This window comes from Vipera berus (genome assembly GCF_964194415.1).
Source record: "Vipera berus genome assembly, chromosome: 5".
NCBI lineage: Eukaryota > Metazoa > Chordata > Lepidosauria > Squamata > Viperidae > Vipera > Vipera berus.
In genome coordinates this window covers 82,236,087-82,260,557 of record NC_138207.1, presented here as the reverse complement: position 1 = coordinate 82,260,557, position 24,471 = coordinate 82,236,087, and the positions used below count along the sequence as shown (strand labels likewise).

The 24,471-nt window shown below is 41.6% G+C and overlaps 1 protein-coding gene across 3 annotated transcripts; it reads left to right on the top strand.

Moving 5' to 3' along the window:
* Positions 1 to 2: 2 nt before the first annotated feature.
* FAM149B1 (family with sequence similarity 149 member B1) lies at positions 3 to 24,377 on the top strand. Of its 3 annotated transcripts, none has more exons than XM_081329560.1 (15): positions 3 to 159; positions 3,721 to 3,816; positions 4,885 to 5,005; positions 6,163 to 6,302; positions 7,868 to 7,984; positions 10,590 to 10,760; positions 14,255 to 14,442; positions 15,422 to 15,555; positions 16,477 to 16,589; positions 17,928 to 18,152; positions 20,377 to 20,497; positions 21,504 to 21,629; positions 22,353 to 22,434; positions 22,524 to 22,658; positions 23,257 to 24,377. In XM_081329560.1, exons 1-15 carry the CDS (start codon positions 110 to 112, stop codon positions 23,322 to 23,324), a joined length of 1,887 nt encoding a protein of 628 aa, XP_081185686.1. In that variant the 5' UTR covers positions 3 to 109; the 3' UTR covers positions 23,325 to 24,377. The 3 variants fall into 3 exon arrangements, with proteins under 3 accessions (XP_081185686.1, XP_081185685.1, XP_081185687.1); XM_081329559.1 differs by having other exon boundaries at positions 23,254 to 24,377; XM_081329561.1 differs by lacking the exon at positions 10,590 to 10,760 and having other exon boundaries at positions 23,254 to 24,377.
* The last annotated feature ends 94 nt before the right edge of the window (positions 24,378 to 24,471 follow it).

The window sequence follows — 24,471 nt, the reverse complement described above, 5'->3', positions numbered from 1 at the left end:
CGCTCGGCCTGAGAGGGAGGGAAGGAGGGGGCGTCGCCATGGCGGCCGGGGCCGAGCCGGCCAACCGGCTGCGCCGACGGGGACCGAGATGAACCGCTGAGGCGGGAGGATGATCTCGCGATACACCCGGAAGCCGGTGCCCCCCGACGTCCAGGGGATGTGAGTGACGTTCTCCTGGGTCAAACCCTGGGTCCCTCCGAGCCTTTCCAGGCGTAACCAGCCCTTTCCGGAGAAGCGCTCTGCCTTCCAGGGAGCCCTGCGGCGGCCTGAACGAGGCTCTCTTCGCCTCCTTCCTCTAACTTCCTCTGTGGTGGTGGTGGTATTCCCACGTTCTTTTGCTCGTGCGCTCCCACAGGGCTCCCCCTTGCGGTTCGAGGCGGCACTGCACCCGCGTCTGCTGCAAATTTCTTTAAAGACGGGAGGGGGGGGCGAGTCCTTGTGGGGAAAGGAAGTGGGTCAGGGGTAGGCAACCTCGGCTCTTTTATGACTCGTGGACTTCAACTCCCAGAATTCCTGAGCCAGCATAGCTGACTCGTGGACTTCGACTCCCAGAATTCCTGAGCCAGCATAGCTGACCCGTAGACTTCAACTCCCAGAATTCCTGAGCCAGCATAGCTGACCCGTGGACTTCGACTCCCAGAATTCCTGAGCCAGCATAGCTGACTCGTGTACTTCGACTCCCAGAATTCCTGAGCCAGCATAGCTGACGCGTGGACTTCGACTCCCAGAATTCCTGAGCCAGCATAGCTGACCCGTGGACTTCGACTCCCAGAATTCCTGAGCCAGCATAGCTGACTAGTGGACTTCGACTCCCAGAATTCCTGAGCCAGCATAGCTGACTCGTGGACTTCGACTCCCAGAATTCCTGAGCCAGCATAGCTGACTCGTGGACTTCGACTCCCAGAATTCCTGAGCCAGCATAGCTGACTCGTGGACTCTGACTCCCAGAATTCTTGAGCCAGCATAGCTGACTCGTGGACTTCGAGTCCCAGAGTTCCTGAGCCAGCATAGCTGACTCGTGGACTTCGACTCCCAGAATTCCTGAGCCAGCATAGCTGACTCGTGGACTTCGACTCCCAGAATTCCTGAGCCAGCATAGCTGACTCGTGGACTCTGACTCCCAGAATTCCTGAGCCAGCATAGCTGACTCGTGGACTTCGACTCCCAGAATTCTTGAGCCAGCATAGCTGACTCGTGGACTTCAACTCCCAGAATTCCTGAGCCAGCATAGCTGACCCGTGGACTTCAACTCCCAGAATTCCTGAGCCAGCATAGCTGACCCGTGGACTTCGACTCCCAGAATTCCTGAGCCAGCATAGCTGACTCGTGGACTTCGACTCCCAGAATTCCTGAGCCAGCATAGCTGACTCGTGGACTTCGACTCCCAGAATTCCTGAGCCAGCATAGCTGACTCGTGGACTTCGACTCCCAGAATTCCTGAGCCAGCATAGCTGACTCGTGGACTTCGACTCCCAGAATTCCTGAGCCAGCATAGCTGACTCAGGAATTCTGGGAGTTGAAGTCCACGAGTCATAAATGAGCCAAGGTTGCCTACCCCTGAAGTAGGTCAAATCCGGGGAGCCGGGCCCGGAGGAGGAGGTGATCTCTGGGGCTTCTTTGGGAAGCGTCCCATGACAGTCTGCGTGTCCCCGGAGAGAGCCTTACCTTTCCCGTGACGTCGAACCGACAGAAAAGCTTTTATGGTTTCTCACGAGGAAGGGAGATGCAGAGACATAGCAGATTTCACCCCTTAACGTGGCATAAGAATTTCGGATTTCTCTGAATTAAAACGTGATTTGTTTAGGCGTGATGCATTGCTTACACCTCTGGGTTGCGTTTGCACAGTATGCAAAGGAAAGCAGAGAGTTGACAAGTTTAGCCATTTCTGGGTTTGTGCAGCCATGATTAACATTAAGAAAACCAAGATCATGGCATCCGGCCCTCTCAATTCCTGGCAAATAGATGGAGGTAGTGACAGATTTTATTTTCCTGGGCTCCGAGATCACCGCAGATGGGGACTGCAGCCAAGAAATTAAAAGACGCTTGCTCCTTGGGAGGAAAGCCATGGCATATCTAGACAGCACACTTAAAAAGCAGAGACATCACCCTGTCAACAAAAGTGCGTATAGTCAAGGCTATGGTCTTCCCAGTTGCAATGTATGGCTGTGAAAGTTGGACCATAAGAAAGGCTGAGCGCCAAAAATTGAAGCCTTTGAACTATGGTGCTGGAGAAGACTCCTGCGAGTCCCTTGGACTGCAAGGTGATCAAACCCGTCAGTCCTAGAGGAGATCAACCCTGACTGCTCTTTAGAAGGCCAGATCCTGAAATTGATACTCAAATACTTTGGCCACCTAATGAGAAGGAAGGACTCACTGGAGAAGAGCCTAATGCTGGGAAAGATTGAGGGCAAGAGAAGAAGGGGACGACAGAGAATGAGGTGGCTGGATGGAGTCACTGAAGCAGTAGACGTGAGCTTAAATGGACTCCAGAAGATGGTAGAGGACAGGAAGGCCTGGAGGAACGTTGTCCATAGGGTCGCGATGGGTCGGACATGACTTCGCAACTAACAACAATACAGCCATGATTTATGGGGCCATACTAACTGGGTTCACATAACATGCTAAATCAAAAACAAGTACAGGACAGGTAGTCCTTGACTTAGGACTGCAATGGAGCCCAATATTTCTGTTGCTAAGTAAGGCAATTGTTTTGCCCCGTTTTATGACCACATTTGCCACCGTTGTTAAGGTAATCACCGCTGTTGTTAAATAAATCATGCAGTTGAATCGGGCTTTCCCCATTGAGTGTTTATTGGAAATCAGCTTGGAAATTTACAAATGGTGATCGCTTGACTCCATTATACTGCAACTATTGTAAATACAGGCCAGTTTCCAAGCATCTGAATTCTGATCATGTGACTATAGCGATGCTGCAACAATCATAAGTGTGAAAAACAATCATAAGTCCCTTTTTTCAGTACTGTTGTAACTTTGAATGGATCACTAAACAATTGGTTGTAAGTTGAGTACCACCTATAATTCCCACCTTGTTTGAACGAGTTCTTTGTTTTTAATAGATTTCTGGGAGGAGAGGCATGAGATAATACTGTATATATATGTTTACATAACAGTGCTTGGACATCCATGCATTTCTTGTTCAAATATGTTATGTTTCCTTGTAGGGCTACAGTAAATTTCCCTTGTCAGGATTGCATAAGCTGGTTGATTTTTTTCTGTAGAACTGGAATGAACCTCAGCTCTTTCAGGTTCATGAATTGTGGCTGTCTGGGTTGATAAGTGCTTTAGGACAGAGAATTGGTAAAAAGTTTGTGGTTAATAAACTAGGAATTTCCTGTTGAAGTTACTGAGAATACGATACGCTTTTTAATAATTTTCCATGCATTTCTTGTTCAAATATGTTATGTTTCCTTGTAGGGCTACAGTAAATTTCCCTTGTCAGGATTGCATAAGCTGGTTGATTTTTTTTCTGTAGAACTGGAATGAACCTCAGCTCTTTCAGGTTCATGAATTGTGGCTGTCTGGGTTGATAAGTGCTTTAGGACAGAGAATTGGTAAAAAGTTTGTGGTTAATAAACTAGGAATTTCCTGTTGAAGTTACTGAGAATACGATACGCTTTTTAATAATTTTTAATGCTGTTTGTTTACTGATTTGAAGAAATTCAGTGTCGCCAAACAAATGTCATTTTAATTTATTTTTAGTCGAGGACTTACAAAGAATACCTTAGAACATCATCCCCTGCCAGACTCACTGGATGACAGTTACCCATCCACTGAAAGTCAAGAAGATATTTCAAGGTATTGGGATATATAATTAATTGTGGTGGAGGATTTTACTTTTAAGAAAGTAAAAGTTATAAAAGAAGCATTCTTATATCCATTTTTCATTTTCCTTTTTGTAAACCTCCGTTCAAAAGCTATATTAAATAGCTGTGCTTGGACATAATGCTAGAAGCAAAAGGAACAAGCCATACTGTGTGTGAAACAGGACTGTATTTGGTCATGATGATAGAGTACAACCATTCTGGAAACCCACAATGAGTGTTTGTACAAAGTAAAATATGTTTTAAATAGACACACTATATAGCAAAAGCATTAGGAACAACTTCTTTCATTCAATTTATATGGCTGCCCAACTCACTGTCAATGACTTTGGGCACTTACAAAGATAAAAACCTGTCTGTGTGTATAATGTAGGAGAAGAGCAGGCAGAGCTGGGAGTTAAGCAAGTCATTAGCTTAGAGCAGACATGTCAAACACAAGGCCCGGGGGCTGGATCCGGCCCATGAAGTGGTTTCATGTGGCCCGCGAAGCCATCCTGGAAACAGTGAGGGAACGGCCCCCACTGCCTTGGCCCTGGCCCAGAGACCCTTCTTCTGCCAGAGACCCTCAGATCTGTCCCACTCCTGCCCAGGCCACGCCCACCCAGTAGGCCATATGCACTCTAGCCACGCCCACCCAGTAGGCCACGCCCACCCTGGCCATACCCACCCGCCCCCCTGAGGGAAACCACAATGCTGATGCAGCCCTCAATGAAATTGAGTTTGACATCCCTGGCTTAGAGTCATTGCATTCCCACAAGCACTCCAAGTCCAACCCCTCCTGAATTCCGTTGACCCTTTTCTGATGCCAATTTAGTACTGAACTTTAGTTGGCCAGATTCTTGTGTATAGGCTTGAAAAAAAATTCTGTGTTGCAACCTTACCACTGATCCTGACTCTTTGCGCCTGATCTCTGTCTCTCTCTCTGTCTATCTCTGTCACACACACACACAATTTTATTTGAAAAATTAAGTTGTCAGCATGCATATTACTTTCTCTCAAGATTGATTTACCCTTTTTCTTCCCTCCAAAATATGCATTTTAGTGAGTCTGAAAGTACAAAAGAGTCAAACTATCAAGTAGACAATGCAAACTCATGGTCTGCTTGTCAGAGCTTCACAGGCACCTCGACTGAAGACAGTTCTGTTTTTTCTTGGGGCTATGATGTAAGTATTGTCCTTTAACTTTATATTATAGCAATGGTTCTCAACCATTTCTTCACCACAGATCCCCTTTAAATGTCTTTTATAACCACAGACCATGGCCATGGATCCCCAAGACTTAACTCAAGATTTAAATCTTAATGAATGAAGGCGTATATACATGTCCCAGGATAATGTTGCAGGATCCGATCTGGGTCAGTCACCAGGACTAGGGGTTTTGTCTTCCAATCTTTCAGACTTGTGCTGGAGCCCATCTTCAGGGAACCTCTCTCTAACAGAGTGTGTGCTGTTCTGTGTGTGGTATTTATCTTGCCTGTTGTATGTGGCTTTTGGGATGTTGATTGGGGTGTGTTGATGGCTGGCTTTTAAATCATTAGCTGTCATTTCCTTGTGCTGCCCAGCCCTCGCCTTCTAAGTACTTGATAGGCTGGTGGTAAATCAGCACTCCTGTTGACTGACGAGGGGACTGTTTCCCAGGCTTCAATCATTTCCCTGGCTGTTTTTGTGCTTGCTCGTCCAACAATCTTAGTAGCTGCAAAATTGAATCTTTGTCCTTGTTCATGAAATCGTAACATTTCTTCAAGCCTTTGCAGATCCCTTGTGATATTGCGCCTCCCCCCAGGGGTTCACGGAACACAGGTTGACAACTATTGAATTATACCATTTGGTTGAGTAAGTTTAGATAAGAGTCTCATAAGAATCTCTGTATGCTCTCACACTTTGATCTTGAAGAGCTCATGAATGAGTTTTGTAAGAGAGCCTTGACAAATTTCGGAATATTTCTGTTTTAAAAAAAACCAAAGCCAGAATTTAATGACCCTGATAATTATTATAGCTTCCAAAAGTAATTGTTTTATTTTTCATTTACTTTCCTTAACATTTTTTTCTAATTTGGTAAACCTGAAGATTGTATTAAGCCTGTGATGCCTTGGTTCATTTTTTAATCTATTTTAGTTGACTTTATTTTAGATATCCCTGGAAAGACAATCTTTGAGATTTTCCAAGCAAGTAATTTCATTTCTTGGATCAGTCTTTTTCTTTTGCGTAGTATTATAAAATATTAATTTTACCTTTCTGTTTTTTAAAAAAGCCTTCTGAGAACGTGATTAATGTCATATATCTTCCCAACTAATTTTTTTTTTTGCCTTTTCCTCCCCTAGGAATTTGATAAGGCTGCTACCCGGCAAGTTCAGCAAATATTCAGACATATTGATGAGCTCCTTTATGAACAAAAACCATGTTTATACGTTAGCCTAGAGGAGGAATGCGAACAATGGACGTCAAGGTTTCCTCACCTCAGGTATCTCAAATATATATTACTGCTGCATACTTCAGAGTACTAGAGAGCTACTCTGTTTATGTGGGTGGTGTCCTTCATGGCAGAGGTCCCCAGCCTTTAGGGCACCAGGGACCGGTTCCGTGGAGAAAGGTTTTTCCACGGACCAGAGGGGGGGGGGGCGTGGTTTTGTGTGCTGCCTGCATCTCGCAGATGGGGCTTTGCTTGTTTGTGTGGACCAGTTGCTGGCCTGCCGCGGCTACCAGTCCACGGACTGGGGGGTTGGGGAACCCTGCTTTATGGCATGCAGTCTGCTTTTTTGACTTGCAACCTCTGCATATTTGCTAGCTGTCTTTGGGGCGTGCCTATTTTATTTTATTTTATTTATTTATTTATTTATTTATTTATTTATTTTATTTTATTTTATTTTATTTTATTTTATTTGTCAAACAAAAATTACAAATTCACACAAAGAAAATAAGAAAATCAAAATGCGACAGGTACGATAGGCATGCCAGGGCACTTATGCATGCCCCCTTAGGGCCCTCTTATATATGGAGCAGTAGCCTCTTAACTAGCCTCTTAACCACAGAGGCTAAGTTAGAATGAAACTAAGTTAGAATGAAAACTGAAAGTTAATGACCGAGAAAAATGAATCAGGTAAGATATTCTGGAGACTTTTGACAATTCTGTTACAAAAATGGAGGGTTTTTTTTACAATCGAGTTTAGAAGCGGTTTGCATTAATTTTAAAGCGGTTGTTCGGACGTGTTACATTACGATTAAAGCTAACCAAGTCATTTACAGGCAAAGCATTGCTATGTACAATTTTGTATTCAATACCTAAGTCTGACCGCAAGTATTGCAGTTCTAAACTATTCAAGCCAAGAATTTGAAGCACAGGGTATTCTATTAAGGATAGAAGAATGCAAGACTTTTCATGTAAAGTACTTCTGAACTCGCTCGATTGTGTTGATGTCTGATAAAGCGGTAAGGATTCCAGACAGTTGAACAGCATTCTAGGATTGGTCTCACGTATGTGTATAATTTTTAGAGCAGATAACGTTTCACAAGGTGCTGGTACTTACCTTTAAAGCCCTACATGGCTTAGGGCCGGGATACTTGCAGGACCATCTGCTACCGGGAACGAATTCCCATCGCCCAGTACGCTCACACAGAGAAGGCCTCCTCAGGGTACCGTCGGCTAGACAATGTCGGCTGGCGAACCCCAGGGGAAGAGCCTTCTCTGTGGGAGCGCCAGTCCTATGGAATCAGCTCCCCCCTGAGCTTCGGATGACCCAAGATCTCTGGTCCCAAGATCTCTTTCGCCGCGGCCTCAAAACACTCCTTTTCCACCTGGCTGACCTGGACTGACAGACATTTTAATTATGTTTACAATTTTTAATTTATTTTTAATTTTTAATTTTAATTTATTGCACAGATGACTTTAATTTTAATTTTATCTTAATTTCTGTTATATGTTATTGTTGTTAGCCGCCCTGAGTCCTTCGGGAGATAGGGCGGGATATAAGTCCCATTAATAAATAAATAATAAATAAATAAATTTTATAATTTTCTCTTTAACATCAGGATTGTGGGGAAGCAAATAGTGATGCCCACTGATGAAGGCTATGGATGGTATATTAGTTCAGCGTGCAGCACTTTAACTTCAAGCATGAGTCCCACGCAAGAGAAAGATCCTAGTGAGTAAGTGCCTGCGATCACTTCACAAGGATTGCAGTTATTTATTTTTGAACCAACTAAGCTCTTGTCATCCACAGCAGAAAGTGAACTTTTTAAAATTACAATCTTATTTTCATTTTAAGAGATGAATATTCGAATATTCAGTCCCATTTCTATCTTGAGTTTTCTATACAAACCAGGGTTGTTTGTTTTCTGTTAAATAAGCAGCTGTAGCATCGATAATGCATCTCTTCCATGTATGCACTATATTCTTAAAAGGCGTTGACATTATTGGTCTGGCTCTACAAAACCAGGAAAGGCCTTTGTGCCTACCTTCTATATTAAAAGGCATACTGGGAATAATTTACTAGAAGCTATACTGTATTTTCCGGCGTATAAGACGACTGGGCGTATAAGACGACCCCCCAACTTTTGAGGTGATTTTCATGGGTTAAAAAGTTGTCTTATACGCCGGAAAATACAGTATGTAAAGAAAAAAGTTTAGTTACTTTTTACAAGTTGCTGCTCAGAGGGAAATAACAAAAGCCCTAGGCTACTGTTTAATTTTCTTTTTGGATCTGAGCTCTGGACAATAATAACTCAAATGTTAGTTGTTGCCATGCCATTGGATAATCAAATGTCACATACAAAGTAATGTAGAAACAGCCTATACAACCTAATGAATTAATGAAGAGTTCAGCGTTGACTCAACCTCCCATCCTTCCAAGGTGGGTAAAATGAGGACCCAGATTGTTGGCTGGGGGGGGCAATACGCTGACTCTGTAAACCGCTTAGAGAGGGCTGTAAAGGACTGAGAAGCGGTATATAAGTCTTAAGTGTTATTGCTATTGTAACCACCAGTTATTCTGACTTAGAATAATTATTTTAATCTCAGCAGGAATTTAGGCAGTCTGTGAGGGGCAAATACTTTTTGGATAAATTTGAGAAAACTGCCCCCGAGGAAGGGAAAGTATAAAGTTGGGTTAAGGATTGTGAAAGTATTTTGAGGGTAATAGTTGTTCAACAAGGCATGATATTTTTTTTAAAAAAGGTTATGAATATAATGCAAGGGTAGGCAACCTCGGCTCTTTTATGACTCATGGACTTCAACTCCCAGAATTCCTGAGCCAGCATGGCTGGCTCAGGAATTCTGGGAGTTGAAGTCCAAAAGAGCCGAGGTTGCCTACCCCTGATATAAGGGGTCCTTGGTTTTTTAGCTTGTTTTCTTGAAGACGTTTCATTAGCATATATTCTACTTTCATATTATGACTGTTTCTAAGCTTCCTCTCCCCAGGACAGTGAGAAAGGGTGACCATAGGTGAGAAGAATTATCAACAGATTCCATTCTTTGTATCCCATTCAGGATTTAATTCCTACGGAATTCTTGGTACTGCGTGTTTATGTGTTGAAGTAGTCCTCATTTAATGACTGCCCTTGGTATCGGCGAAATGATCTCTAAGTGACACGGTCACTAAGCAAACCACATGACAGAGAGACCGCAAAGATTACTAGCTGCTGCCATCTCATTTAGATAACCCTTTTTTGTGTCCTGTGCTGGATCCATTTCCTCCCCACCCCACCCCCGCCATTTTTGCTCCCTCTGGCAGGACAGAGAGGTTGCTATCTGCAGCTGAGCAATACAGCAATTCCATAAAAAAACGCTAACCTCAAGTTAACCAGTTCAACTCTTGTTACCTTAATTGGTTGATTAGAACTCTCCCTGGGACTCTGCTGCCTGAAACTGACCAGATCTTAATTAGTTTCACGCTGAAGTCTTTTGCTGTCATAAATGCACGGATTGGTTGAAAAAAATTGAAATTTTTTATCGCCGCTTATTACTGTCATTTATGAATAGTCGCCATCCAAGGCAGGCAGTGGCTGAATGAGAACTACCTGTACCTTGATTTTTGTTTTAAAAAACTCTAGGGAACTACAAACTTTTGTTTATTTTTTAAAACTAATCACGCAGCGGGCACACTGAAGTAGATAACTGTAGTATGAAAGGAGACTCACACGAGTCTTGAGCAGCTGTGTGCTTATTGGTTAACATTCACTCATATATGTATGTCTTAAACAATAGCTTTAGCCGTTAAACATTAACAGTTTACATGCCATCCCGAAATTGGTTGTTTTTCCTTATCTATTGCTTATCCCTTTCAATTAACACAAGGATTAATATACGATCCAGTTTCCTGCATTCCGTAAGCTTATCTTTCTAATTTAAGATCTTGTTTCTTGCATGTTATCTCAAGCCCACTCTGTACACATCCTTTGCAGTCCCTGTCTGAGGTTTGCCATCCAAAACACAGAACGTGCAAAATATGTACTTCAAGATGGACTCAGGAAACATGCTACAGATAACACTGCATAGAATTTTCTGCTTTTCTTCCTTTCCCCCCACCCCCATTGTGCCAAGCCTAAAAGTGTAACGGCGTCTGTGTAAAGGCAGTATTTATTTTTTTTAAAATCTGTAAGCCGCTTGAATACCTGGTTCTGCGAACAAAGCAGGGTATAAAAATTTTAAATGCAAACAGACAGACAAACAATCGATTCCCTGCTCGTTTGGTCTGAAAGAAAATGGAGCCAACTTTATTATGGACGTTAAAAAAAAGCCTTGTTTGTCGCTCAGGTTTACTATCTGGGGCAAAAAGGTTCCCCTTTCTGTGTCTCCTGTCGGTAAAGAAGGCAACTTTTCCAAAGTCCCTGAGCTGAAGATGTTCGAGAAGGAAGACCTGGAAGATACTGTGATTGTCTCTGAAGGCATAATGGAGGAATACTTAGCGTTTGACCGCAGAGATGTGTAGGTATTGGAACACGTTTCACAGCGACATAAGTAGCGACTTTACAACCACCTAGAACTGTATGTTTCTTGTTAACGTTTAAAAAAAAGATACACTGCGCCAAACAGTGTCTAAACCTGTGAGACTTTTTTTTTCTTTTAGTTTTGAACGTAGAAAAACGATTATTCTCTTTTTCAGCGTTAACCGCTCGATGGAAGTCTAGTATTTATTTATTTAAAAGATGTGGTCATCCACAGAGGACAACTCTTAAAAGTGGCTGCCAACATTAGTTAAAAACCAGAAAATGGTAAAAAAAACAAAACCAAAAACCTGGTGCCTGAGCAAATCCCCCTTGCATGAATCCAACACAACCATTCCCAGTTTCCTGCCTCGTCTTATTCCAGCCCTTGGGGGGAAGAGCCAGCTCTTTCTGGCCTTTCAGAAGGCTAAAAAGGGGGGGCCCTGCCAGATCCCAGCAGGAAAGGCGTTCTGCAGGAACTTATGGAAAAGGCAGGTACTTTTGTAATGTACAGTATCACTTTGTACTCAACTTCCTGAGGTGATGCATCGTCGTCGTGCAGGTGAGATAAAGGAAGGGTGGGTGGGTTTAACAGGGATGGGAAACTTACTGAACAGCAGGGACTCTTATTTAGAAATGTATGAGAATCTGCTCTGGTTTATTACATTTCATCCCTTCATAACTTAAAACAATTTAAAACAGAATTATTATTTTTTTTTAAAAAAAATAATTTAAATAAGTAACTCCCAGTAAGATAGACCAAGGCTAATTCAAGTATAGTAAAAGGTAAAGGTTCCCCCGCACATGCGTGCTAGTCGTTTCCAACTCTAGGGGCCGGTGCTCATCTCCGTTTCAAAGTTGAAGAGCCAGCGCTTGTCCGAGGACGTCTCCGTGGTCATGTGGCCGGCATGACTAGACGCCAAAGGCGCACGGAACGCTGTTACCTTCCCACCGTAGTGGTCCCTATTTTTCTACTTGCATTTTTACGTGCTTTCGAACTGCTAGGTTGGCAGAAGCTGGGACGAGTAACAGGCGCTCACTCTGTTACGTGGCACTGGGGATTCGACCCGCCAAACTGCTGACCATCTGATCGACAAGCTCAGTGTCCTAACCCACTGAGCCACCACGTCCCTTAATTCAAGTATAGATTTTTTTAAAAAAATTGTCAAATATGTTCTAGCAAAACCTGTCCTTTAATTCTTTAGCCCAGGGGTCCCCAACCTGTGAACCACACCCACTACCGGGCCGTGGCCTGCTGGCCATCGGGCCGTGGAACAGGCTGGCCGGTGCATGCACTCACCCCCACTCGCACTAGCGCTGCTGCTGCTATGCAAATGGGGCGCTGCGTGGCAAGAACGGGGCGGTGCTAGTGAGTGTCACGGGGGTGCCAGCACTGCCCCGTTTGCATCGCATGTGCTTGCGGCCCTGTTTGCGTGTGTGCACGCGCGTGTAAAATGCTTCCCCCTCCCTCTTCCTCCGGTCCACCAACTGAGAAAGGTTGGAGACCACTGCTTTAGCTGCTGGCTAAAGAATTATTTGTGATCACCCAAGAGCCTTGGTGGAGCAGTGGGCTAATGCCTCCTTAAGTAACACCAGCTGCCTGCAATTAGTGTAGGTTCGCATCCCACCAGGCTCAAGGTTGACTCAGCCTTCCATCCTTCCGAGGTAGGTAAAATGAGGACCCAGATTGTTGGGGGCAATTAAGCTGACTTTGTAATAATGCCACTTGGGGTGTGTGTTTAAAGCCCTAATAAGCAGGCATATACATAGAATGAAGGCTACTGCTAAGCTTGTAAGCCGCCCTGAGTCTTCGGAGAAGGGCGGGATATAAATGGAATTAAAATAAATAAAATAATAAATAAAATAAATAAATAAGGCAGTCTCCATCTTTACTACAGAGATAAATAAGTCAAATGGAAGTTTGCTTCATTTTCATGAAACGGTTAATGTTAACATTTAGCTATGGTTGTGAGTACACTAAGAAATTTAAAGCATGTTTTCAATCAAAACATTAGCATTAAAAATTAATACTAATTGGGCAAAACATCTTTAGGGATGCTTTTGAGAAACACTGGGCGGGGGGGGGGAATGTGTCTTTGCCGAAAACGTTTAGAAGGTTGTCAAGAAAATGGCCTAAATGGGACTCCTGAAATAAATACATTTTATGCTCTCAACAAAGTGCAAGAAGTTGCAGCTCCTAAGTACCTGGAAGGCTGGCCTCTGAAAATAGAATAGCTTTTATAAGAGTATCTGGCCAGACTTAATTACTGGATGGGTTCATAAAAGGTGAGGTGATTTTTTAGGCCAGCAGAGTAACAGATTGTTTTGATAGGCAGATCTTTACAATCATTGATTGTACTGTATGATTCCCTGAATCCTGCACTAGTTGGTTGCTGCGTTTTGCAATAATTGTGATTTTCAAACATTTTTTCAGGGATCGCTTCACATAGAGCGTGTTGCAGTGTTCAAGCTGGGATGTAATCAAGATGTGGGTCACTGCCAGATTGTTGGTTGAGCAGGAGCGCAACCACCTCTTGCAAGTTAAGCAATTGCTGAAGATTAAGGACTACTCCTAGATAGTAGAAGTTTCCTTTAGGGCCGTGGTGGCGAACCTACGGCACGTGTGCCACAGGTGGCACGCAGGGCCCTCTCTGTGGGTACGTGCGCCGTCGCCCCAGTCCTAGGCCTTCAGCTGGGTTTGATAAAACCTTTTCGCTTTAGGCCTTCGCTGCCGTGTGCAAAAAAAAAAGGTTCAATCAATCAATTTCAACTTCTCGCGGGGGAAAAAAAAGATCTCGCAAAGTTGGAATCGATTGAATTTTTTAGTCCCACCCAGTCTGCCGATACCACCGCAGCCACGCCCACCCAATGGGCCACGCCCACCTGGCACCCGACAATACACAAGCGGGTTTTGGGTCCCGGTTTGGGCACTCGGCCTCTTAAAAGGTTCGCCATCACTGCTTTATTTATTTATTTATTTTTATTTAATTTGAATTATATACCGCCCTTCTCCCGAAGGACTCAGGGAATTACAACTTTAGGGAATTACAACTCATCCAAAACAGGCCGTCTCTGTGTTCAACTTTCTTATTTAGCCCCAGGACTTCTGACTCAATCAGAATCCGTTTGGTTTTCCTCATTAGGAAACCAGTGCTGGAATTTTCTGTTCAACTGTTTTGTCGGGGTGTTGGATGGTGAGGGGCAGTAGATATTATCTAGCAGCAACGCCTGTTGTGAATTCCTTTGGCGATTGCTTGACTTGTTCTTCTCCCATCAGAGATGTCTTAACAGCGGAAGAGGCTGACAAAGGCAGGGATTCAATCAGATTGTTCAGTACCTCCTATAAAAGTGGAGAAGAGCTCTAATAGTTGTTTTTTTACCAATTTCTATTTCCAAATCCCAGTTCAGCAGATAAGATGAAGCTCTGTGAGAAGCTGTCAGTCAACAGTTTTTTAAGTACTGAGCAGCTGTAATATTTGCCTGCTTTTTTCAAAGGGAAGAAGAAATGCACGAATGGAAAATGGGACTTTCACCAGCCCGACGGAAATTAGGCTTCCCTCCAATCTCACCATCGTGTTGCATGAGAGATGCAGTTCTTTCTTTCGTATTTGATGATGTGTGGAGCGAAGTCTTGGGCTACATGGAGCAGCTAATCTGCAGGCATTGGGAAGGTCCAACATCAGGTTGGTCCTTAGGCTGCAATTCTGTCTGTATAAACGCAGGGGTGTCCAAGCTTGGCAACTTGGAAGACTTGTGGATTTCAACTCCCAGAATTCCCTAACCAGTACGGCTCTGACTGAGGAATTCTGGGAGTTGAAGTCCACAAGTCTTCCAAGTTGCCAAGCTTGGACACCCCTGGAATAATGGATGCCTCTTTCAAAAATTCTTTTCCCCAAAATAATTTTAATACCGATATAGCATTAGTAATTATGTTCTTTTGTAATGCGACATGGACTTGAATATAACCTGGAGAGGGTAAATCACATTTTAAGAATGTATTTGACAGTGCTCAAGCAGGCGTTAAAAGAGTATTGGGCTTTTTAATGCTATATTTGGAGCTTTTCTATCTCTAATAATGCTTGGTATTAATGTTTTAAGCTATGCTTGACAAATTTATTTTATTTATACTCTGTTCTTCTAAACTATTACTGGACTAGAACTGTCTGTGTATTTTCCTTTGAAGATGTTTCTGCTCACAAGGCAGAGTTGAAAGAAAACGCAGATTCCATTTAGGGCACATCCCTAGCTGCTTCTGCCAATGACAGGATTAGATGCTTAAAATATGAGAAACAACCTGTGTTGCGACTCTTGAGATCTTATTATTTTGTTTCACAAGCAGCTGTGTGCATACAAGTCCTCATAATAGTGGGCTTTGAAACACACACACACACACACACCCGATAAAAATAGTTACTGCGTGAATGATTCCTAATCAAATTTAGCAGGAATATTGTGCTACATTTAATTTCTTTAATCTATTGATGCTTGTTAAATTAGCAAGTATAAAATACATGTTCAAGTGTAACCAGGTATTGCTGTAGCTCTTTCAGCAATTATGAGAGAAATGAGGCCGTAAGTGTTTTTTTTTTAATATCTGAAAACTTTGCCTGTAAGGATCTCGGTCAAATAACGCCTCTTGTTATTTGTTTGGGATATTGGTAGATGATGGGAAGAATGTCATTTCTGTGGAAGCAAACAGAACAGATTCAGGGAGTCCTTTTATGCAGTTTGAACCTTTGCCTTTGGTATTGCCTCGGATGCCACAAACAAAGATGCCGTCTATCCCTTCAAATCCGGTAAGTTTAATACTTGACCAGCTGTCCTTCCAAATTTTTTTTTGTCATGTGTTAGCACACCTTTTAGAAGTCTCTGTCTTGTGCTGCAAATGTTCTTTCTTATATTTTGAGAATAGAGTTGAAACATAAGCATTCAGTTTTTTTCAGAATACTGTGTGGCTCCAACACTGGAAGTTTTTAAGAAGAGACTGGACAGCCATTTGTCCGAAATGGTATAGGGTTTCCCTGCCTGAGCAGGCGGTTGGACTAGATGACCTCCAAGGTCCCTTCCAACTTTTATTATTATTATGAGGTTTTGATTAAGCACAGAAGATGTTAGTTTTGATTCTACTCAGCTTAACGGAGATCAGAAAGGAACACGATTCCTTTAAAGTTAACTACCGTAAGTTAATCTCTCTTGAGTTTTTAAAATATATTCTGATTCTCACTGTGCATAGTCTGCAAGTATAGGGGCATTCTGTAATAATATTGTGTTAGTGGTTTAATTCAGTTTTTTTTCCTTTTCCTTTCATTTCCTAGAATCCTTTTGTATAACTTATCATATGTATGGTACTCAAAAGGCAGATCCAGCCAGCCCAGTTGCTCATCAGATCCTCATTGCTTGGGAATGAGTAGACAGTACTTAGAAAGAGTAGAATTCAACAGTGTTATTATAAATATCTACTTACAAAAGTAGATATTTATAAAAAAACATAGCTGGCATAAATGTTATATTTACGCAATTGCTTCCAAAATTAAAGCATTTTTTCTCTAGGTTGCTCATTGCATCATAATTGGGAGCAGTTCCTTGACAGTTGTAGAAAATAACATTCTCTTTTCTTATCATTTTTAGTAGAAATGGCCAGTGGGAATGAACTATTGCGAATTAACTTTGTTGTTATTGTTTAATTATGACCTAATTTATTTTTTTCTAATCCACAGGTAAATGTTTCTCAAGGTACAAATGCTGGTCCACAACGTAATTTGAATGGCTTGATGGTAATTCATGGGATTCCCTTACATCAGAGGAACTTGCCCTTGATGGACAAAATATTGTAAGAATTTACAAGAATTTGTTTGTTCTGCATAAAGCTGGCTTTCCAATTATGGAGACGAATCTGAAGTATTCAAGGCTTGGTCTTTGTTCAGACAGATATTTTAAAGTTGACTTTTGAATATTTTTTCTTCTTCTTGTATCCTATGGAAACAGAATACTTCTGCAAATAATTAGTCAGCTAACTAGTTAAAATGGGTCTAATGTGAATGCATTTTTATATTAGATTGTATTAAACCAGTAAGGCTGTGAATTTCTTTTAGTTTAAATGCACAATTTATTACACTGTAGAATTGGGATCCTTATGTATAATAATGCTTTAATAAAGATAGTTGATTAAATATAACTAGATATTTATAAATGACAGGAGCTAAAATTTAAATACAAGGATAAAATTGTATAAGGTAGTGTGAAGATAAAGATTCCCTTGTATTGGGCTGGGTTGCTGGCGGCTATATGGACATGTCTATACAATTTTCTTGGCAACAATACAGAAGGGAGTTAGCAGGGCTGTCTTCTAGGATGTCATTTGCTGATGATCTTCCCTCCAAGCTCCAGCTAGATCCGATACTGCTTAGCTTTAGGATCAGCCAAGATCAGATATGTTTTGCTATTTGGTATGTCATAGTACAGAAACCCTAAATAGCGTATACTACCATTCAGTCTCACAAAGCTGAAAACAGAAAATATTGGAAATATAAATAAACTTACCTCAACTTTGTAAAAATGAATATCCATTAAATTCTTGTAGATATCCATTAAGTTGGTGGAACTGATATTTTTTCCAACTCCTGGCTAGCAGCAGAGTATTTTTTCCCCCTTTAAACAAACCTGTGCAACAAACTGAGGGATTGGGGTTTTAAAATTAATAATTTAATTTATTTTGTTTGGGGCTAAATTTAATCTATTTTTAACTTTTGTATGTCGTATTTTAATTGCCCCGTACACCGCCCTGAGTCCCTCGGGAGAAGGGCGGTATATAAATCTAATAAATAAAATAAATAAACTCACAGTTCCTTGCTGTATAAACAGTTTGTACGAATAGCTACCTATTTATCAATAAAACCCTCTTAATTTAAATTTCTTATTTAATAAGGTCGTTCAGTGCCATGGCAGTTAAGCCAGAATAGGCTATCATTTAACATTATTTTTTTTTTGCTTTTAACACAGTCTTAGTTGGGAAAGGAACAACATTTGTCAGCAGTTTATATCTGTATGCTTTATGGAGCAGAAAGATGATTCATTTGTAATGATATACTGGATAATTTACCCCAATGCTATAAAAGCTGATTAATAGTTGATTGTATCCTTGTGCCTTTCCTCCTTGTCTTGGTTTTAGAGACTACGATGAAAGAATGCTTATGAGGCCAGGATCCAGTTCTATCTTGTCGACCAGAGCTCGGCCAAATCGTCCCCTTGAGCTCAGTGCATCTTCTCTGTCCTACTGTGCACAGTCGGCGAGGAGGCGTAACCCCCCACCACGTACCCTGCATCCTATCAATGCCAGCCTTTCTCGCTCAGGAACCCCACGACCCTTAGATGACATCATCAGGGGAACGCGGCTGTATGTTGAGATATAAAATTAGTTGGATTCCTTCCTTCCGCTATCATTTGTTGACTGATTTGGTAAATTTATGGAGCCGCCTGTCTCATATACATGACTCGGAGTGGCGTACAAGAGTTATCAAACACGACACAGCCAAATAGCCAAAACACCGCCAACAATAATAATTAAAAGCTTTTAAAAAAATCATTTAAAGAGATATGGAACTAAAATGTGTAGAAATTGGAAATGGGTGCAGATGAACAATAAAATATGCGGAAAAAAAGGGGGGGAGAGGAAAGGGGAAAAAAATGAATGTAACGTGAGCCATGTCTGTAATAGGGCATATTTTTAAAAGGGGTGAAGGCGAATCTATAATCAAGGAAAATTGGTGTCATTAAGACCAGAAATAGGATTAAATTGCACAAAGTACGCTTCCCAAAGTTATGTAGAAACCAAATAGAAAAGTAAAAATGTAAGCTAACCTAACCTGCAAAGTACTCCAGATTCCAAGTATTGTCCAATTTGAATTAAGTTACTATTATTGTTTAGTACCATCAAGAATAAAATCTGATTGGATTTTATCTTGATTTTCCCCCTTCATAATACTTGTTGCTCCTTCCATGTTTTGTCCTAAAGCTTTTTTATTAGCTTCTTTTAAAGCAGACATGTCAAACACAAGGCCCGGGGGCCGGATCCGGCCCGCAAAGTGGTTTCATGTGGCCCGCGAAGCCATCCTGGAAACAGTGAGGGAACGGCCCCCACTGCCTTGGCCCTGGCCCAGAGACCCTCCTTCCGCCAGAGACCCTCAGATCTGTCCCACTCCTGCCCGGGCCCCCATAGGCAGCCTTGATGCGAACGATGTAGAGCTGGCCACGCCCACCCAGTAGGCCATATGCACTCTAGCCATGCCCACCCAGTAGGCCACGCCCACCCAGGCCATACCCACCCGGCCCCCTGAGGGCAACCGCAGTGCTGATGCGGCTCTCAATGAAATTGAGTTTGACACCCCTGTTTTAAAGCTTCTAATAGGTTTTATTAGAAAACTTATATGGCTGCCCAACTCACAGTGACTCTGGGCAGCTTATAGAAATAAAACTTAACTTCCTGGCGACAACCACCAAAGCTGCTTTTTTAACCTTTGGCAGTGAGGGAATATATCGTGCAGTAAAGCGGTGCAAAGGAATAGCAGGTTTAGAGCCTGTGTTGAGTTCAGTGTTGAACTAAGAGATCGGATCGTAGGAGATTGGCTGCTGAAACCTTGGTTGGTTGCAGCAGCTACATTATCTTCCATTCTCCAGAACAGTAATCATCTCTTGCAGTAATCCAGTATGGATCTAGAAGTATTATAAGTATGACCCCGTTGCAACTTCGAAACAGTGATGACTTACGTCAGGAGCGTATGGCATCTGCTCATTGGGTGGATAAATGCCAAAAGCTAAAGGAGGTGATAATAAATGTTGGCCCGACACATTTCAATTACAGATGAAAACACTTCGTTGAAGGCTGTAGACCAGGTGTCCCCAACCTTGGCAACTTTAAGACCTGTGGACTTCAACTCCTAGAATTCTGGGAGTTGAAGTCCACAGGTCTTAAAAGTTGCCAAGGTTGGGGACCCCTGCTGTAGACTTCATAAGCAAAGGATGTCTCACTTTTTTTGTTGTTTGTTTGCCTGTTTTTTGCATCTGAATTACGGTACTCCTTTCAGGCAACATAAGGATGGATGACTAATTTCTTTTTATTTCAGTAAAATTAGACTAATTAGAACTTGTCTTGGTGCATTGAATAAGTCTTGTACATATTTGAAACAGATGCATGCTAGTATAAAAAGCGAGCACCCGGAAGCGAATTGCAAGAGTACCCAGGTGACCCCACAGTGATTCACTTGGAGACTTTAGATTCTCTTTTTCAACATCACCTCATCACCCCAGACTGTTAAGTTTGCAGAGAATCAGGAGAAAGTGCTGTGCATATCAACTTCCGCTCTGAGCAAAGGGCAAGATGGAAATCAAATAAGTAAAACCATCCCGTCATTAGTTACGAAAGTAAAAAAAAGAAACTCCACTGAAATGCACCTAATGTGGAGTTCACCACTTGCTTAATCTTAAACTGTTCCCAGGCCATCAGGCAAACAGTACTTCAACTAGCAAGAGCTACCATTGCCGACTGCATCATTTAAAGAAGTTCGTGTCAGCTGTATGGAGTCGGACAGTTTGTAAGAACTGCTGTTTGTTTGTTTTTCCAGCTCTGTTGCAAATGAGCAGCTGTCATCATCACCTTCTCCAATGCCATTAAGCAGAAATAATCTCCTGCCTCCTATTAGTACCATAGAAGGGACCGAACATGTAGTATCCCAAAAGCAAATGGTAAGTCAGCTGCTTTCTTTCTTTCTTTTCTTTTCTTTTTTTTAGTTTCTTGCTGCCCCCTGTAGATGACCTCTGATTTAAAAAAATGTAGCGTTTTAAAATTACTTTTGAGTTTTAAATTATAGGGTTTTCATTAGTGGCTTTCAAGGATTTTTCCCCCCTACAAATACTCATTGAAATATGCTAAAAGGTAAAGGTAAAGGTTCCCCCGCACATGCGTGCTAGTCATTTCCAACTCTAGGGGCCGGTGCTCATCTCCATTTCAAAGCCAAAGAGCCGGCGCTTGTCCGAGGACGTCTCCGTGGTCATGTGGCCGGCATGACTAGACGCCAAAGGTGCACGGAACGCTGTTACCTTCCCACCGTAGTGGTCCCTATTTTTCTACTTGCATTTTTACGTGCTTTCGAACTGCTAGGTTGGCAGAAGCTGGGACGAGTAACAGGCGCTCACTCTGTTACGCGGCACTTGGGATTCGACCCGCCAAACTGCCGACCTTCTGATCGACAAGCTCAGCGTCCTAACCCACTGAGCCACCGCGTCCCTGAAATATGCTAACACAAGCCTAAAATAATGGGATGTATTATCACTGAGAGATGCTATAGGAGGTAGATGATCTAGAAACTGAACAATAATGATCTTGTTTGGGAAATAGGCGGGGTTCAACTCAGCTGTCCAGTAAGGCTGATTGCTGTGATTCGTGACAACACTTGTATTTCTTGTATTATGTGTATAGATATTTCCAATTTTTCACTTTATGTGGAACTATAGTATCTCTTAAATAAGGCTTTTAAACTTCATAGGCCAAGATCATCACAACACCTACAGCCCAAATTCTGTATTTTGGGTTAAATCCAATTGGTAGGAAAGCTGCATTAAATATTCCTACGAACCCCGTCTTTAGCCAAGCATCTGAGAGTTAAAACTGTTTATATAAATGATGCTCGTTTCCAATTTTTTAAAATAGCTGTCTTGGATATAAACCCATTTTTTTCTCTTCGTGTTGCAGAAATCCCGGGTAAATGTTAACCGGGCTCGAAGTGCAATAGCAGATGACGTCAGCCATCAACCGGTTCAAGAGAAATTTTTATTACCTGAGAGCTTTTCCAGGCCTAATACGTCGCATGCATTTTGGGTAAGGTGTGACAAAATTGCATTTATACTAGAATACAGAGTTCCTTCTTTTGGAGGCCTCTCAGGAAAAATTCCAGGATGTATAGGTTGTCAGAGGTCTGAAGGGGGAGCATGTGCAATATTTAATGCAAGTACAGATCGTCCTCACGACCACAACTGAGTCCAACATTTCTATCACTAAGTGAGACATTTGTTAAGTGAGTTTTGCCACATTCTACGACTTTTCTTGCTGCAGTTGTTAAAAAGTGTTCAGTTGGCCACATAGTTGTTAAGTGAATCTGACTTTGCTTGTCAGAAGGTTATAAAAGGTGATCACGTAACCCCAGGGGCACTGCAACCGTCATAAATACGAGTCAGTTGCCAAGCGTCTGAATTTTGATCCTGTGACTGCTGGGATGCTACAACAATCATAAGGGTGAAAAAAACGGTCACAAGTCACTATTTTTTCAGTGCCGTTGTAACTTCAGTTACTAAGTGAACTGTTGTAAGTCGAGGACTACCTGTATAACTCTTCATGCAACCTTAACAGGAAATGTCCCAGATCAAGCAGAGAGATTGATTTGCATCCAAGCAAATACCAGTATGTGTTTCCTTTGGAAAGTAACCTGGAGACCTATTTCTGTGCGTTTAGGATGGGTCGGAACCATGAAAATTCTGCTGAATATTTTGGATTTGTATGATTTGATCCAGGGCCTGATGCAATAATTTTCTTTGAACCTTTTAGCCAGAATCACAATATCGTCGTTCTTGCACTGTTATTGATTGTGCTAATCAGCCACGAAATAATAAAGGATCTGCTGGCACAGGTAGGTTGATAATTAAAACGCTTTTTTAAGATTGTGGAGCAATTAACATAAAAAGACTTCAATACGGGAATCTTTTTATTATTCGACAGATCCTGTCAACGTAGGTGTCGTGGGAACCAGTTTAGGGATATCTAGCTCTTCCTATATTAATTCTTTCCAGCACCAGCCTCTTGGTCATTTTCTTGATGAAGACGAGGAAGATAAACATGATCATCCTGCTCTGGGTAAGAAGTAAAGAAACGGATTTGGGAATGCATGTCATCCACTCGGTTGCAAGTCATAAAAAAAAATTGGCATCTTTTTGGAAATGTGTTTTGTCTTTTTTGCCTAAAGTTTGTTTCTTGGAGCTGGAATAACCTTTTAAATCTCATTCAGGACACATTCCAGGGTTTGTTCCCATTCAGCTTATCCCGTCAGTTTAACGAAAGAGGGTAGCAGCCAGATTGTGATTTCAGAAAGACAAACAGTAACCTGTCCTGCCACATAAGAATAAAAACCACAGACAGATGATAAGTAGACTTAGCTCAGTCGCTAGAACCTGAATATCAGAATGTCCAAAACGGTTCTTATTCAAACACAGTTCTGGTTTTAATTCTTGACAAAACGCCTCCGTGTAGCTTTGCAGAGAAACTTGCTTCACACAAGATGTGGTCTTGTGCGAAAGGCCGATAACAGATGCACGCTTGGAAAAAAAAATCTACAACGGGGTTTATTAAAGTCTTGGATGTCTTGCAGGCCGTAATGATGTTTTTTTCCTACAGGTACAAAGTTGACTTGAATTGTATGGTTACTTTCAAGCCTTATCTCATTCTTGCTTAGTAGGTCTTCAGTTACATGGTTCTGTAAGAACACACAGTCGAGCTGGATCACGAAACAAGCAAGGATTGTAAGCCATCCATCTCCAAGAGGGAGACTCTACTGAAGCTTTTGAAAGCAGTATTAAAACGACAGCAATATCAAATCTGTTTACAGAAGAATTTGCAATTTTTCTTTAGAAGAGTCTTATTTTTGTATAACAACTGCCAAAGACTACATTTTTGCATGAGAATTTTGTGCCAGCGGAAACTGTCACCCTTTTTTTTAATGGAGCACTAAAAGTTTTATGTTCTGTGGAACTCCACGATCATGCTGTTGGTATGTTCTGTTACAAAACGTCTGGCTGAAGAGTGCAGTGGCGACACTCGTTAAGATTCAGTGACTTGCGAATTATTGATACTTAATAGCAATATGTTTAGCAATATTATTTACAACGATATTAAATTTGATTATTGCTTGGCCTGCACCTCCAGTAGTTTCCCTAAAAGTTTAAACAGTTGAAGGTTATCATTGCTAGTTCACGTATTTGGAAAAAGTTGGTATTTGAAAGGTGACCAGGACTAAACACAGTATATTTGAATTAATTTATGTATTTAAATGCAGGATACCATTATTTCCCAATTAAATCCATACATGTTTAATCACTTTATAATAATGCTAACTTTGGCTAAGATTGTAAGGCACCGCTTTAGTTGTGTACTATTCAACTGTGGTCAATACATAATATTCTTTTTAAGTAAATGAAAAAAGTTTGGTAGAAACTTTTTCACCATGTAGTCAAATTTAACAGTTTAGGGTTTTCTTGTTGGGAAGACAGAATATTTTTTACATTTTGTAGGAGACAAGGGTGGTGAGGTAGTAATCTAGAGTCAGAGATAAAAAACATAGCAACATGAATATTGTGTTTAATGTCTAACATAATTTTGATGTAATTCAACAAAGACTAACTAGTAAGATGAAGTAATAAATGCAAACCATTAACTGCTGAAGCTATGTATAAAATAAAGGTAACTGTGCATTTTTCGATACCATGTGAAAGAAGTAAAAAACAAGATAGGGAAAGAGACTTATTAAGTTGTGAAATGGAGACTATTTTGTATGCAAATAAAAACATTTTCTAGACTGTATTTGAGTTGAAATTAAATATCAGAGCTGAGGCCTACCTCCTGGATTTTAAGTGGCAGAAATTGGAAATGGAAAAATGAATTTCCAGAATATTTT